At 35.8% G+C, this 13,407-nt stretch overlaps 1 protein-coding gene across 1 annotated transcript in view; it reads left to right on the top strand.

Moving 5' to 3' along the window:
- The window catches only part of CRYBG1 (crystallin beta-gamma domain containing 1), a 128,016-nt gene that overhangs the window by 80,146 nt on the left and 34,463 nt on the right, over nt 1-13,407 (top strand). The window contains exons 3-5 of the mRNA XM_081941261.1: nt 3,309-4,795; nt 9,920-11,348; nt 11,513-11,680. Coding sequence (XP_081797387.1) covers nt 3,309-4,795; nt 9,920-11,348; nt 11,513-11,680 — 3,084 coding nt within the window. The remainder of the gene's footprint in view (nt 1-3,308; nt 4,796-9,919; nt 11,349-11,512; nt 11,681-13,407) is intronic.

The following is a 13,407-nucleotide window of genomic DNA, read 5'->3' on the forward strand; positions in this document are numbered from 1 at the left end:
TTGTACCTTCTCCATAACACTATCTATCTATTAAGAAATTGTACTTGCATTTAAAAACTAAGGAAAAAAGTAAGGTATTTTTAGAAAATGAACATTTGGTTTCTTGTTATCTAAATTTAGGTGTAAATTTAGACAAATCAGTGTATAGTGTATTTCTTGTTAAGTAACTCTTCTCTGGAAATATACTCTAAATTGCATATAGTAATGTAGTATGGAAAGTTTCGATGAGTAAGCAAAAGCATTGGATCTTTCCTTAGGCAGAAAAACTAAGTGGCTGTGTTATTTGAATTTGTTGATAAATTACAATTGTATTTATAGTATAATATATCAGATTGTTGTGGAAGGGATTAATATGAACTAAATAATTTTCTTCCAGATCATTGTCTTGAATGGCACAAAGATGAACAGAAGTAAAGATTCACTATTCACTAGATACAGCTCCCTAAACACTATTAGCTAATGAGTATACCCTATTCACTCCACATTTATTTTGAAATATATGTTTTATACCCTTGTCTTGTTTTATAACTATGGTAACTTCAGATGTGGTTGTTGATTAAATAACCTATAACCATTTTTTTAAAAAGCAAGAAGAATCTTGGCTTTTTACCATACCATCAAAGTATCAGTTTTGCTTAAGGCGGTTTTTCTGTCCTGAATAGATGAGAATAGGCAGTGTACCAGCGGTATTTCAGATTGCTCAGGCTTGTGGAAGCATTTTTAAGAATAACATCTTTTGTGAGTTTTGTTATGCTTGTTGGCATCCTTCCCTTTTCTCTTCTGGAAAGCTCTGCCTGATTACATGGCACCTTAAAATAACTGATTGTCTGTGCCTTGTTGCTACATTTATATGTTTGCGCGCACACTTTTGTTCACGCATTGCACTAAGCCATGGTTTGTGATTTATTGACAAAAGCAAAATTGGCTGGGTTCCCACAAAACTGAATGTTAGTTTAACTGATTTTGATTTTAAATTACCCAGGCAGAATGCATATCATAAGTCTGAGGTACATTTTTTAAATGATAAACCTCTGTCCTCATCCTTTTGTCTGTGATTAATACATAAAATGACAAATTTTAATTTGGTGCTCTGTTGATTGCGGCTCAAAATTTAGCAGAAACTCACTGTCCGACTCGGTCGTGATTTTCTGATTTATTTATTTTTAATGTAATGGCCTGTCCCTTCTTAAGAAACACTTACAAAGGGATGCTGCAGCTCAGATGGGCCCAGAAGTCGGCCGATTTCATTTCGAATCTTTGCGGGATCGCTCCGCAACCAGACTCGAAGCAAAGTTTGGGGTTTCGGGGGAGAAAATCGCCCTCCATAATCAGTTTCGTAATCCGCGTTTTATAGCGCGACTCCGAAGCCAATTTCTCCTCGCCGTCCTCCCCACCCACTTGCTTTGACTCTTCAGGCGCCTGTTCCCGAATAACCTTTTCCCGCCAGCTTCTGCGGACTACATTTTTCCCTTCCCAGAATTCGGCCCGCCCTCCATCCGTCCCACCTGTGCCAGGTAGAGCGGCAGCAGCTGCTGATACCGCAGGCGAAGGCGGGCCTCGCTCCGTCGGGCGGGTGCGGCTGGCTGCTCTGCAGTTGGCGCCTTCCTGGGAGCCGGCCTTGGCGCTCTTTTCTCAGGAGTTGCCTGCGAACTTGAGGTCGCTTGGAGGCGGCCATCGAACTCGCGTCTGGGACTGTGGGAAGAAGAGCCGCTAAGTGAGTAGACGACCCGCAGAGAAAGAAGCGGGCATGGGGAAGGGTCGCGGAGGTCGATCCCGGTAGGGCGGGAGAAGTTGCGGAGAAATCCCGGGAGGTGAGAGACCGATCTGCCCTTCGGTTTTCCCCGACTACAGTATAGGGAAGGGCTGGGTGACGGAGGGCCGTGAGCTTGTGCTTGGTCTGGGGACGCGCCGTTTCTCCCTCGGAGGCGAGGCCACCGCGAAAGATGCGCAAGGCTGGAAGGAGCGGGGGAATAGGCTGGATGAAGAAAGAGGGTCGAATGACCGCTTTGGCTCAGTCTCAGCACCACTAGCTTGGCTTGAACTTGGAGTTATTTCCTCCGCGACTTTAGGTGTCTTTAGGAAGCTTGACTCTTTCCCCGAAGGTGGCTGTTCTATTGTAGTTGCAGGCTATTTTAATGCTTCCATCAAGGCAGCTGTATGCCCAAGGATTCACGAGCATGGCTGCGCCGAAATGCTTTCCTTCATTCATCCATCCATCCACCAGTTCACCCATTCATTCAGTTTTTATAGCTTCCCATCTCGATCCAATTTGATTTGTTTGTGGGTCAGTGTGCTGTGGCATCCAGTCCAAATTGGGCAGCTGTGCTGTGACTGTAAGATACAAATTCTTTATGCAGGGGGAATTGGAGAAATTCAAAGAGGACCAAATTCAACATTAGCAGTCTTGGTGACTTAGAAGGAATACCGTAGATTTTGTTCTAGTTCTTGTTTTTATTTTTGTATTTGGCTGTATTTGGATGACATAATTACCCATGCCCAATCTTAGTCTAATTTTTTTGTGTACATGTTAAACCATTAACTACATGGGCTTAGTTTGTACAGCCCAATAATCTAATACATGTGTGGTTAATTTGTGGCTTAATGAGCAATGCAAATACACTTTAAAAATAAAAGATGGCCTGAAAATTACCACATGCACTAAAATGACCCAAACAATATCTACTAAACATGTTTATTAAGAATGTCACAACTGTGTTGTGTTTCCCTGTGTTTTGCTGAAAATTCAAAAATGTATTTGTTATTAATAGAATAATGTTTTAGAGATCTATTTAAGTAAGAAATTTAGACCATAGTACTATAATACTAATTGCAATTTATTTGGAATTAAGCTTGTTAAACTGGGGAGAGGTGGCATTTAATCTGATATCAAAGAACTTGATTGTTATAAAGTAGAGTTGCTGTGAATCAAAGTCGCCTTCTGCAAACTGTAAGGACATGTCCACAGAAGTGGTTTGTCCTTGCTACCTTGTGGGATATTTTCTGACTTCTCATTATAATTTGCAGTCCTGGGAATTTTTTGTGCACTCCAATTAAAGTACGGAGCTATTCCATGCCTATTTTAAAATCTACTTAAATTGGCTAGGTGTGCCATGTGTTTGGATTGCCCAACAAGATTTCACTTAATGCATTTTACAAAATACAATATTTTACGTGTTAAGTCACTATTTTCAAAGCACTATTCAACAAATACTTCAGATATAGCTCCTTAATTATTTTGAACAAATGTTTAATAAGCATTTTTTATTATTATGCAATCTCACTTCTTTTCTTTCTTCCTTTTTTTCTAGTCCAAAACCCGCTCTTCAGAGTCTTCAAAGGAATTAAAAAAGAAGGCAGTTTTGGGAAAGTTTGGATATTTTTTTACTACAGGGAGGAGAAAAAATCCCAAGAATACACCGGAAACCTCTTTAAAGCCAAGTATAAAAAGTATAAGGCCTGAATCTCCTCATAAGAATTTAGCCCCATTGGCATCCATAGAAATAGAGGACCTAAATGACCTATCTAAGAGTGAAGAATCTCTTACTGATTCGATTTACGAGCAGAACCAGTCAAAGACCCAGAATACTTCTGACAATTCAGAAGATTATCTCTACAATAGGGATCTGACACCTTTGTATAATGACATTGTTTCAGAATGGAACACTAAAGAAATTTCTTCTGGCAGTGAATGGTCACTTGATTGGCACAGTAGTAATGAAACAATAAAAGATACATTATTTGATAGCAATCTTACACTTGGGACACTGGAAGGAGAGAACGAACTTGTCAATGATACAAACACGACTCCAGATTTCTTTAAAAGTTTATCTACTCTATCTGATGACAATCTAGAACAAATCATATTAAATCACAAGGAATTAGTGGAGCCTCTTACATTTGTAGAACCAGAATATGCAGAATCAAAAGATCAACCGTTTTTTGTGGAACCTAAGCAAGATGAGCACCCCCAACCTTCTAGAATATTGACACTGGATATTTTTCTTCGTAGAACTGAACAACGAAGTTTGAATAAACCAGTAGCTGTTGCATTAGACGACGATTGTAGTAACACAGACATAATGGATAAAAAACCTGCAATTAGGAAATCTGGAAAGAGGAGAAAATCTCAGAACTCCAGTGATGTGCCAAATGGGGATAGAAATGCAAGTGAGAATCCTGTGAAAGAGGAGCCTGGTTTTGATGGTATTCCTTCAGATACGGTTTCAGAAAAAATAAGCACTTCTGAGAGAAAACTTAGGCCTTGTCAACAGATTATGTCTCCCACAAATAATAATGACATAAGGTCTGGAAGTAATCACAAGGGTTTTACTAAATCAGAGCTTGAGAAGAGCAAGCAACAGAGCCCAGCCTCATCCCCTTATAAAAAGAAATCCTTTAAAAAGAATCAGTCTGATGCAGGTGCTCCTTCACCCATAAGCGTAAAAACTCCTGGAAAAAATCTTTCCACCAAAAGACAGAGTGACAGCATAATGGATGGTAATCCAACATCCAAATGTACTTCAGTAGAAGAATTGCCATCTGATGAAAACATTGTAGTTTCTCCTGTAGGCATTGTGACCAATAGCAGCACTTCGTCGCCTTCTGAAGGGAGGACAGAGTCTCAGGATTTGCATCCTGTCAGAAGTTCTGGTGGCAGGGTTATATTGCAGGCTGACAAGCATACAAATGATGAGGTGGAAGGCAATGGAAGGCAAATTTCTCCTGATTTTGATGAAGCAAAGCCAAGAAATATATGCTTTGACGTTTCCAGAACAGTCACAACAAAAGTTAGCCTGTAAGTTTAATGTTTTACATATGATGAAATGAAGTATTCTTATTTATTTATTAACTGTATATGCCACCCATGTCACCTATCTTTCAATAAGCTTGGATTTTAACTGGTAAATATCTATCCTTATGCATACTTGTTTAAATATGTGAATATACTTCTATTGTCAGAAAGAAACTCCAGCACTATAATTACAAATACTTGATTGATGGCAATTAGAATATTTTCATCTTGTTCACTTTCACTTGTTCACTGTTTCATGAATGAAACACAATTCATAGTAGTGCTTTCCATTTTCTGTTCTTGGACTTCTATTTTAGGAGGAATTACAGCTAGCATGGAGCTAGAAGAATATTTTGCTAAATGCAGGTAGTCCGTATTTACAATCATTAGTTTAGTGACTGTTTAAAGTTAAAACAGCACTGAAAAAGTGACTTATGACTGTTTTTCACATTTATGATCATTGCAGCATCCCATGCTCACATGATCAGAATTTAAGTGTTTGGCAACTGATTTATGTTTATGATGATTGCAGTGTACTGGGGGTCATGTGATCACCTTTTGCAACCTGTTGACAAGCAAAGTCAATGGGGAAGGCAGATCCACTTAACAATTGCGTTACAATTGTTAACAATTGCATGGATTAACTTAACTGTGGCAAGAAAGTTCATAAATTGGGACAAAACTCAATTATTATCTCAGCAACAGAAAAGTTGGGCTCAATTGTGGTTGTAGGTTGAGGACTACCAGTGTACTAAAGTATTATAGAAAATTCTGTAGAGATTCTCAAACATCCAGGTCATGGTTGTCCCAAAGGTGCTTTTTTCAGGAGGCAACTGGACTTCCTTGTTTTTTCTTTTGAAGAAGTTTCGTCCTTCCATTCCCTACTATCCTGTCAGAGCTGAAGAAGCTTCTTGGATGAGAAGCGAAACATCTTCAAAAGAAAAAACAAGAAAGTCCTGTTGCCTCCTGAAAAAAAGCACCTTTGGGATATTACAGAAAATCTTTTGGGAGTAAGAGAAATTTTTTTATGCCTCTTGCAATGAATGGTTGTCTTAAACATTATTACTCATTTAAATTAATTCCTGGACTCATTTTTTGTTTCTTTTAATAAAAAGGTTAGTCATGAACAGAGTGGAGCTAATTGGGAGTAGTTAAAGCGTCTTAAATGTTTCCCTGACTGTCTCCCTCTCTAAAATTTCCCCTTCCCTCCATCCACTGAAGAGACAATTACATCCAGAGCTCCTCTGCCTTTCTCCCTATTGCCATTATCCTCTCTGTCTCAGCTGCAAGTTCTAGTGAAGTTCCTTTTTCTAAAACCAGAACAGTAATGTTGGGGATCAGTTGGATCTTGTCATTAATTAAAGATAGCAGATTTTCTAAAATAGTTGGCAGAAATCTAGTTTTGGACAGTTACAACCTTGTTTCCATTTATATTAAGCATATTATAGTTTGAATACAGAGTGTACCTGTGTGGTCTCCAAACCATCATTACAAGTTAGTGTTTTTTCAGGCTCAAGAACAACTTGTCGTCAGATGATTTGATAAAATTTTGTATTTGGAGAGGAAGTCTAGTGCCAATTTATACATAAATGGTACAAGTTCATATGCAGATCTTATACATAATATATATATATATGAACCAGTTGCCCAAGCAACTGCACAGATTCTATTCTATTCAGTTTATAAATTACGAATGAAACTTTGTCACATGGTGTTGTATCTTGAAAGATACATTTCAAGTGAAATTTATGAATATGAAATGTTCTGAAGCAGTGTTTCTGATAAAAACAAAAAATCGTAAATGGAGGTGGCTTCCCAGAACAATGTTTTAAAAGCATAGCTTTTGTGGCCATATTAATTTACATGAAATCTCTTCAAGATAGGATAAGAGAACCCATGATATTTTTTCAGCTACAGTTGTATGATTTGTAAGAGAATAATGTACCCACCTTCTCTCCCAGGTTTAATTTGCATCTGAAAATTCACTTAAGTTTGCTAATTAAACTTGATGTCTTATTTTGAATCCATACACACATTTTGAGAAGTAGAATATATTATGGTTTAAATTTGATTTAGGAGAGGGAGAGGAAGCATAGCAGCTCTTTAAAAAAAACTTATAACTGTGCACTCTGATATGGTGATCCCAGTAGTAGATTAGGCGCAATCATCTCATTTAATTAATTAATTATCTATGGGAGGCCTGTCTATGAACTTGCTCACAAAACCTATAAGTATAATGTTATATAGAAATTAAAAATTGAATTTGCATGATACAAAGATATAATGATAGCATTATAAATTGGCCGTACAATGTATATGCTTAATTCATTTTGGTTTTGTACATTCTCTGAACCTGGGAAGATAATTACAGTAATACTTTATATAAATTGACATACAATATCTTTAATCTCTGGTCTTAAGCATATAAAGAGAAGGAAATCTAGCTACTCTTCTTAATAAGCACTGTACATACAAAATAGTAAGTATTATATTAAAACTTCAATCCAAATTGGTTTCTTAGCATAGAAAGTATAATAGAATGGAAAAGCAAGAGCTGTTTCTACTGATAAATACCAGTGTCCTGTCACTAGCATACAATTCTAGATACTTTCTCAGTCTTCTAGAATAGGTTTTCATGCAATGGAAAGAAATCAGCAAAATGTACATATCTTATTTCTTCTTCTTCTGTGATTGAATTTCTTCCTTAATAGAGCCAAATGTTTGTCTAGAAAATAAATAGTAACCTTGAATCCCATGCTAAATTTGATTTCTTTTACTTGAATTCAAATTGATAGAGTTGATATTCCAATTTGCTTAACACTTCTTTTGCCTCGTTCAAAATTACAGCATGGTAGTTTATTATATAAATTTTTTTGTGGCTAATCCAAAAGTTTGGTCCATATTTACATTTCATGTAGAAATATATAAAATAAGCTTCTTTAAACATACCGACACAAAGCGCTTAATTACAAAACTGCACCATAAATTAGGGCTGTGTGAAGTATTAAAAGAGACATTTCACAAAGTCTGCTGTGAAGGAAACCTTCTTTCAAAGCATTGTGGTCGCCATGACCTATGAAAGGCTCACCTTCGAACTTCACAATTTTTCCAAGGTTATCTTCGCATGTGTTTGCATGCACAGCAGCCTTGTTTAGTCAGCAGTTCCAGGTGTGATATTGTCATGGCATGTACATACATGCAACCTGAAAAATGCCTTGGAGAAAGTATGGGGACTTTCCAGGAGATGTGACTACTTCATCAATATAAGGAGGGATGTTTTATTTGTGCCGATACATGTTGTGAAGTTTTCCTTTGAATGCTTTATATAGCCATAATAAAAATTAAATTTATTTACATTTTATTTAAGTTCACTGAAATTGAACTAAATGTGCACAACACACTTGGAATTGTAAATATATTTTCTTAGGACTAAAATTGGCAGCACTTCTGAGTAAGTATTATTAGGCTAGAAAAAAATCCAAGCCCTACTTTGAAATAAATTATGTTGAAATCAATGGAATGTATTTCTATGTAAATATGCTTAACAGGAAGATATTAGTGTCATTTTCATGATCCTCAGGTGAGCAATCAACTGCAATCAGTTTGCATTGATTTCCAGTTCTGACACATCCATTGATATAATTTCCAGCAAAGAATATGAATTACTGCTGTAGGCATTGAGAGCTTTAAATGGTTCAAGAATTGGCTTCCTTCACTTTGCTTCATTATAATAGAACAAAAATTTAGCTTCAACATCTTTCAAGGGATATTCTGTTGTTTTATAATTTTCTTTAAACGAGGTTCCTTAAATTTGGCGTCCCATTCTAACTCGTTTGAGTTTATTGACACTACGATAATTCCAAGATGTTCCCTTTAGGAATTTGCAAGTATGAAGGACTTAAGCAGTTCTCATCTAATTGCTGACAAATTAATTTTTGAACAGCTTCCTTATCTTATGCAGAAAATAAAAACATTGGTATCATTTTTTATTTTCAAATAAAGAAAAATATATATGAATTACATTGCAAGATTGTAGATGCTGTACCAGAGAAAGTGACAGTGGTCATTTTCAGCTTTCTTTAAAAAAAGAACCCTTTGGTTCTGAATTAGTAAATGAACATAGTGGTTTGATTCAGTTTATATATCTCATTTACTTCAGGCCTATCTAGATTAGAAACTTTTCATCTCTTCTACTCAGTGTACACAATAGTTGAATTTAATGAGTCATAGCAATATGCAAAAGGACCTGAATCCTCAATTCTCTGTTTCATTAACAAGTCTTAGTATTTAAAGGACAAAGTGAAATAAGTCAATGTAAAGCTTTGTAAGTTGACAAAATAAAGGTTAGGAAGATATTTTTGAATAAATGTCAAATGTATGTGTATGTGTATATAATTTGTGGTAGCTTTCTAAAAAATCATTTAGATCTCAAATACATGTCATGCTCACCCCTCCTCTCTTATAGTGTGTGTGTGTGGGGATACATATATACACACACACACAAACGTGCATGTCAGGAGCATTATCAAGAAATGAAATATATGATCAAAAATTGATTTTAAAAAAATCCAGAAAGAGAGAGAGAGAAAAAACTTTTTGAAGTGAAAATATAGAACATATTTGAACTTAATGAGTTCACAGAAAGAAATAATGAAAGCTTCCAATGGTAAATCTTATTTTTGATGCACTAAAGCATATGACTTGATATTAAAAGGAAAGGAGTAAGTTGCTAAGAAACTAATGTTCTGCTAATTTATGTGGCTTAAAAAATTACATTTCTTGTATGTCTTTTTCTGATGCTCTCACAATTAGTTTCATTTTACTATTCCTTTAAATTATTAGACTGGCATTTTGTACATTTTTATACATATTAAATTCAATAAGTCGATGGGAAGTACTTTTTAGGAGACTTATTTAGGATTCTTCTTTTAGAAAAAAAGATTATAATTCTAAAAAGTATGTCAGTGCAATATGTAGTACAAGTTGTTATGTGTTTATTTGGAAATAATTCCTAAACAGACATAGACATAGATGTTTCATAAATTAGAAAAAAAATCCTCTTCAAGTAAATGTTATTAAAATATTTTTATTACTTTTATTAGTTTTTATTACTTTATTTTTTTATAGGCCAGCTAAACCAAAGAATGTTGAATTAAACCTTAAAGCTTCAAAAACCCTGGAAAATACGGAAAATGAGCAAGATTCTACAGACAAAGTTAAACTTAACTTCAGCATTGCCAATAAAATATCCATGTTTGAAAGCAAGCAGAACAATCAACATCAATCTGCTGATGCTCCTGCTCCAAAAAGAGGTTCTGTATCAAATACATTTGTTGGCAGAGCAAAGTTGAAGTTTGGACGACAGCAAACTGAAAGTGAACAGACTAATAAAATAACAAATAAAGGAAACCATCGTCAGAAATTAGTGCAAAATGGCACAAAAGTAAAAGAAATCTCTTCAGACACAAACATTAAGGCACCGGGAAAGATTGAGGCAAACATTATATGTGAGGATGTTAGGAAAAATGAAGAACTTGGAAAAGTTGTTAAATGTCAAGTTAATGAGAATGACAAAGTAGATTGTAATGAAATGAATGATTTCACTTTTGCAAAAATTGATACAGAATTGGTCAAGGACAAAGGCCTAGATAATGTTTCTTCTATAGCGCAGAATGAAGAAATAGAAACAAATAATTGGAGTACGAATGCCACATCCTTATCTTCTGAAAGTGAAGAGACATTTTCCCTCAGCTCAGATCATGATGTTCCCAATAATAATGATAAATCTTTGCCTCAGCCTGATCTGACACCCAAAAAATCAGAATTAAACCAGATTTCTCAGTTTGAAAATGAAGATCAAAAGGTGATTAATACAGTTTTGGAAGACAACCAAGAATTTGAACAAAATAACAGCGGGCAAGAAAACCAAAGCAGTGGTTGTCATGTTTCTGAAGGCAGCAGCACTGATGGCGTTTGTGACTCTCCTTCAGATATGGCCAAGTTTACAGAAACACTTAAAAATCTAGACAGTTCTGTTTGTATACCTCAGAAAAAGAAAAAGCAGAAGCTTCCAAAGTCTCCTGCCCCTCACTTTGCAATGCCTCCAATTCATGAGGACAATTTAGAGAAAATATTTGACCCTAATATATTTACCGTGGGATTGGGAATCAAGAGAGACAGATCACAAGATCTAACTCCATCTGTCCAGTTAAAATTGCAAAGCCTAGAGACTGATGCTAGGATTAGACCGAAGCGGGCCTCTGCTGAGAACAGCCTCCTTCTCCAGTCCCTGAAGTTACCCAGTAGAGCAGATTCAGCTCTCATGCAGGAAATGAATGGGAAAGAGACCAAGGATAGCACAGACAGTGACATCAAGAGGTCTCGACTTGAAAATAGCACCATCTTCTCCAGTCTGCTAGCTCCTGTAACTAAAGAAAAAATGTTTACGCCATCTGTAACCACGGTAAACACAATCACAACATCTTTTGCATCTCAGAAGAGCGCCACTTCTCCAGGAATTCCTCCTCTAATATTTGATGTAACTCAGATATCCGAGGTAACTTTTTTTATTTATAATGTTATCTGAAATACATTTTATCTGAAATATATTTGATATGTCACGTGATTGAATGTTATTTTATATGTGTATGTTATCTGAAATATATGTTACCTGAAATATGTTTCACCTGCAGCCAATCATTTGCTTTATTTTCTGTTTAGCCTCTTCCAGGTTTCACAGCACCAAACTATATGGATAAATATTTACAAACTGATGATGCAAAAAAAGAGAGAATTTTACAAATGCCAAACTTTGGAAGCCTTGAAAACAGTTTTTCAAACTGGTTGAAACCTGGTCACTGCGAATCAAATGAATTCTTAGCTATTGAGGTGGGTTGAATGCAATCTATCTAGACTTTTTGAAAATCTCTGCGTAGTGAAGTAAATTTTTTACTTCATGTTTATCTTCTTTCACTTCAGTGAACTTTTAAAAACAACTAAAATTAGCAGTGTGTGTTGCTATAAGAATATTGAAAATGACCATTTGGATTGATTAAAAAATGATTTTTCCTTCCTTCAACACTCACCTGAAAATGTCATTGCCATTTTCTTCATATCAAAAAAAAAAAAAAAAAAAGATGGTTTAGCAGTATGTTGTGATTATGCATATCACAATAAAATATCCCAAACTACTCGCAGGATTGTTATTCTGGGGGTGGGAGGAGGTCTTGGTAAAATTTTGCTAAGGAAATGTTTGCTAATTTTTGCTTAAGGAAAAATGATACTGCCAAGAATAGTTAAAATTGTACCCATACAAGGGTAAAATAAAATTTGACAAATGTGCAAGTATTTACTTAAAGACTAGATTAGACACAAGCACAGGTATAATGGGACATAGTTTGACAATAGTACTGATGAAAAAGATCTTAAAATAGTAGTTGATTATAAAGATAATTATCTGATTGCAACAAAACAGATAATGCAGTTTTCAGCTACATTTGGAAGTTATTTACACTGAAAGTAATGTTTTACAGTCGTACTTTATTTTGGGTGGGACACGATACTGCAACAAGGATGTAGAAAAATCACAGGTTCACAGAAAAGCAACAAAGATAATCTATGAGGAGAGACTTAGAGAACAGGGAATGGTTATCCTTGAAAAAAGGAAATTAGTGGACAGGAGGAAGGAACTATTTGATAGTACTGTTCAAATACTTGAAGGATTATGAAACAGGAGGTCAACTTTCTATTGCCTCAGAATGCAGAACACGAATAATGGATTAAAATTAGAAGATCCATTCTGACTGAATATTGGAAAACATTTCCTCACCGTAAGGAGAATTCAACTGAGAGTTGTATTCTGTTTTGTTGTAATGTTTTAATTTTGATTCCGATCTTTGACCATAACAAAAGATTGAAGTGAATTGGAGTCAACACAGATGCAAGAGAATGTGGAGATAAGATTTTTCAGGCATGCTTTCATTCACATTCCATTCCTGTACTGTACAGGGGATTGATCTAAACGGCCCTTTCCAAAGCTCCAGTTTTGTGACCGAGTTTTGTGATGGAAGAAGTCAGTATTGTATCCCTTGCAAGGGAGCTTTAGTCCTAGTGCCTAGAATCTGACTACCCCTAAAGACTGCCAGAATCTTGCCAGACTAAATGAATACTACTCTCACTCTAATGGATGTACCCTGGTAGATTCTAGGGAGTGGCTATCCTAACTCTCTTCCTCGATCTTCGATCCAGCTCTGGACTGTGTTGACTCTTATCTCACACCCATATCCACACCCAGCTTGGAATGTGCTTTCTTCTTCCTGAGAAATTGCCATTTCGGTGTAGTTCACCACACCACCTCCTTTCAAAGACACATCTACCACATTGCTTTCCCTTTTAATAATATTTAGAATTGAACCAAGAAATGGCACAATAATCTGTTTAATTGGCACAGATTAGAATAATATATCCCAATAGTATAAGCCCACAATTTCTTATATATATGTGTATGAGTGTCTATACATATCTGTTGTTCAAGTAGTTAGGGTGATATTCTTTAAATAAACATAATAGCTTAAGCTGGTAAAAAGGTACTAGTGGCCATAGTGCCATCATCTGTG

Source organism: Natrix helvetica (genome assembly GCF_964273705.1).
Source record: "Natrix helvetica genome assembly, chromosome: 2".
Taxonomy (NCBI): Eukaryota; Metazoa; Chordata; class Lepidosauria; order Squamata; family Natricidae; genus Natrix; species Natrix helvetica.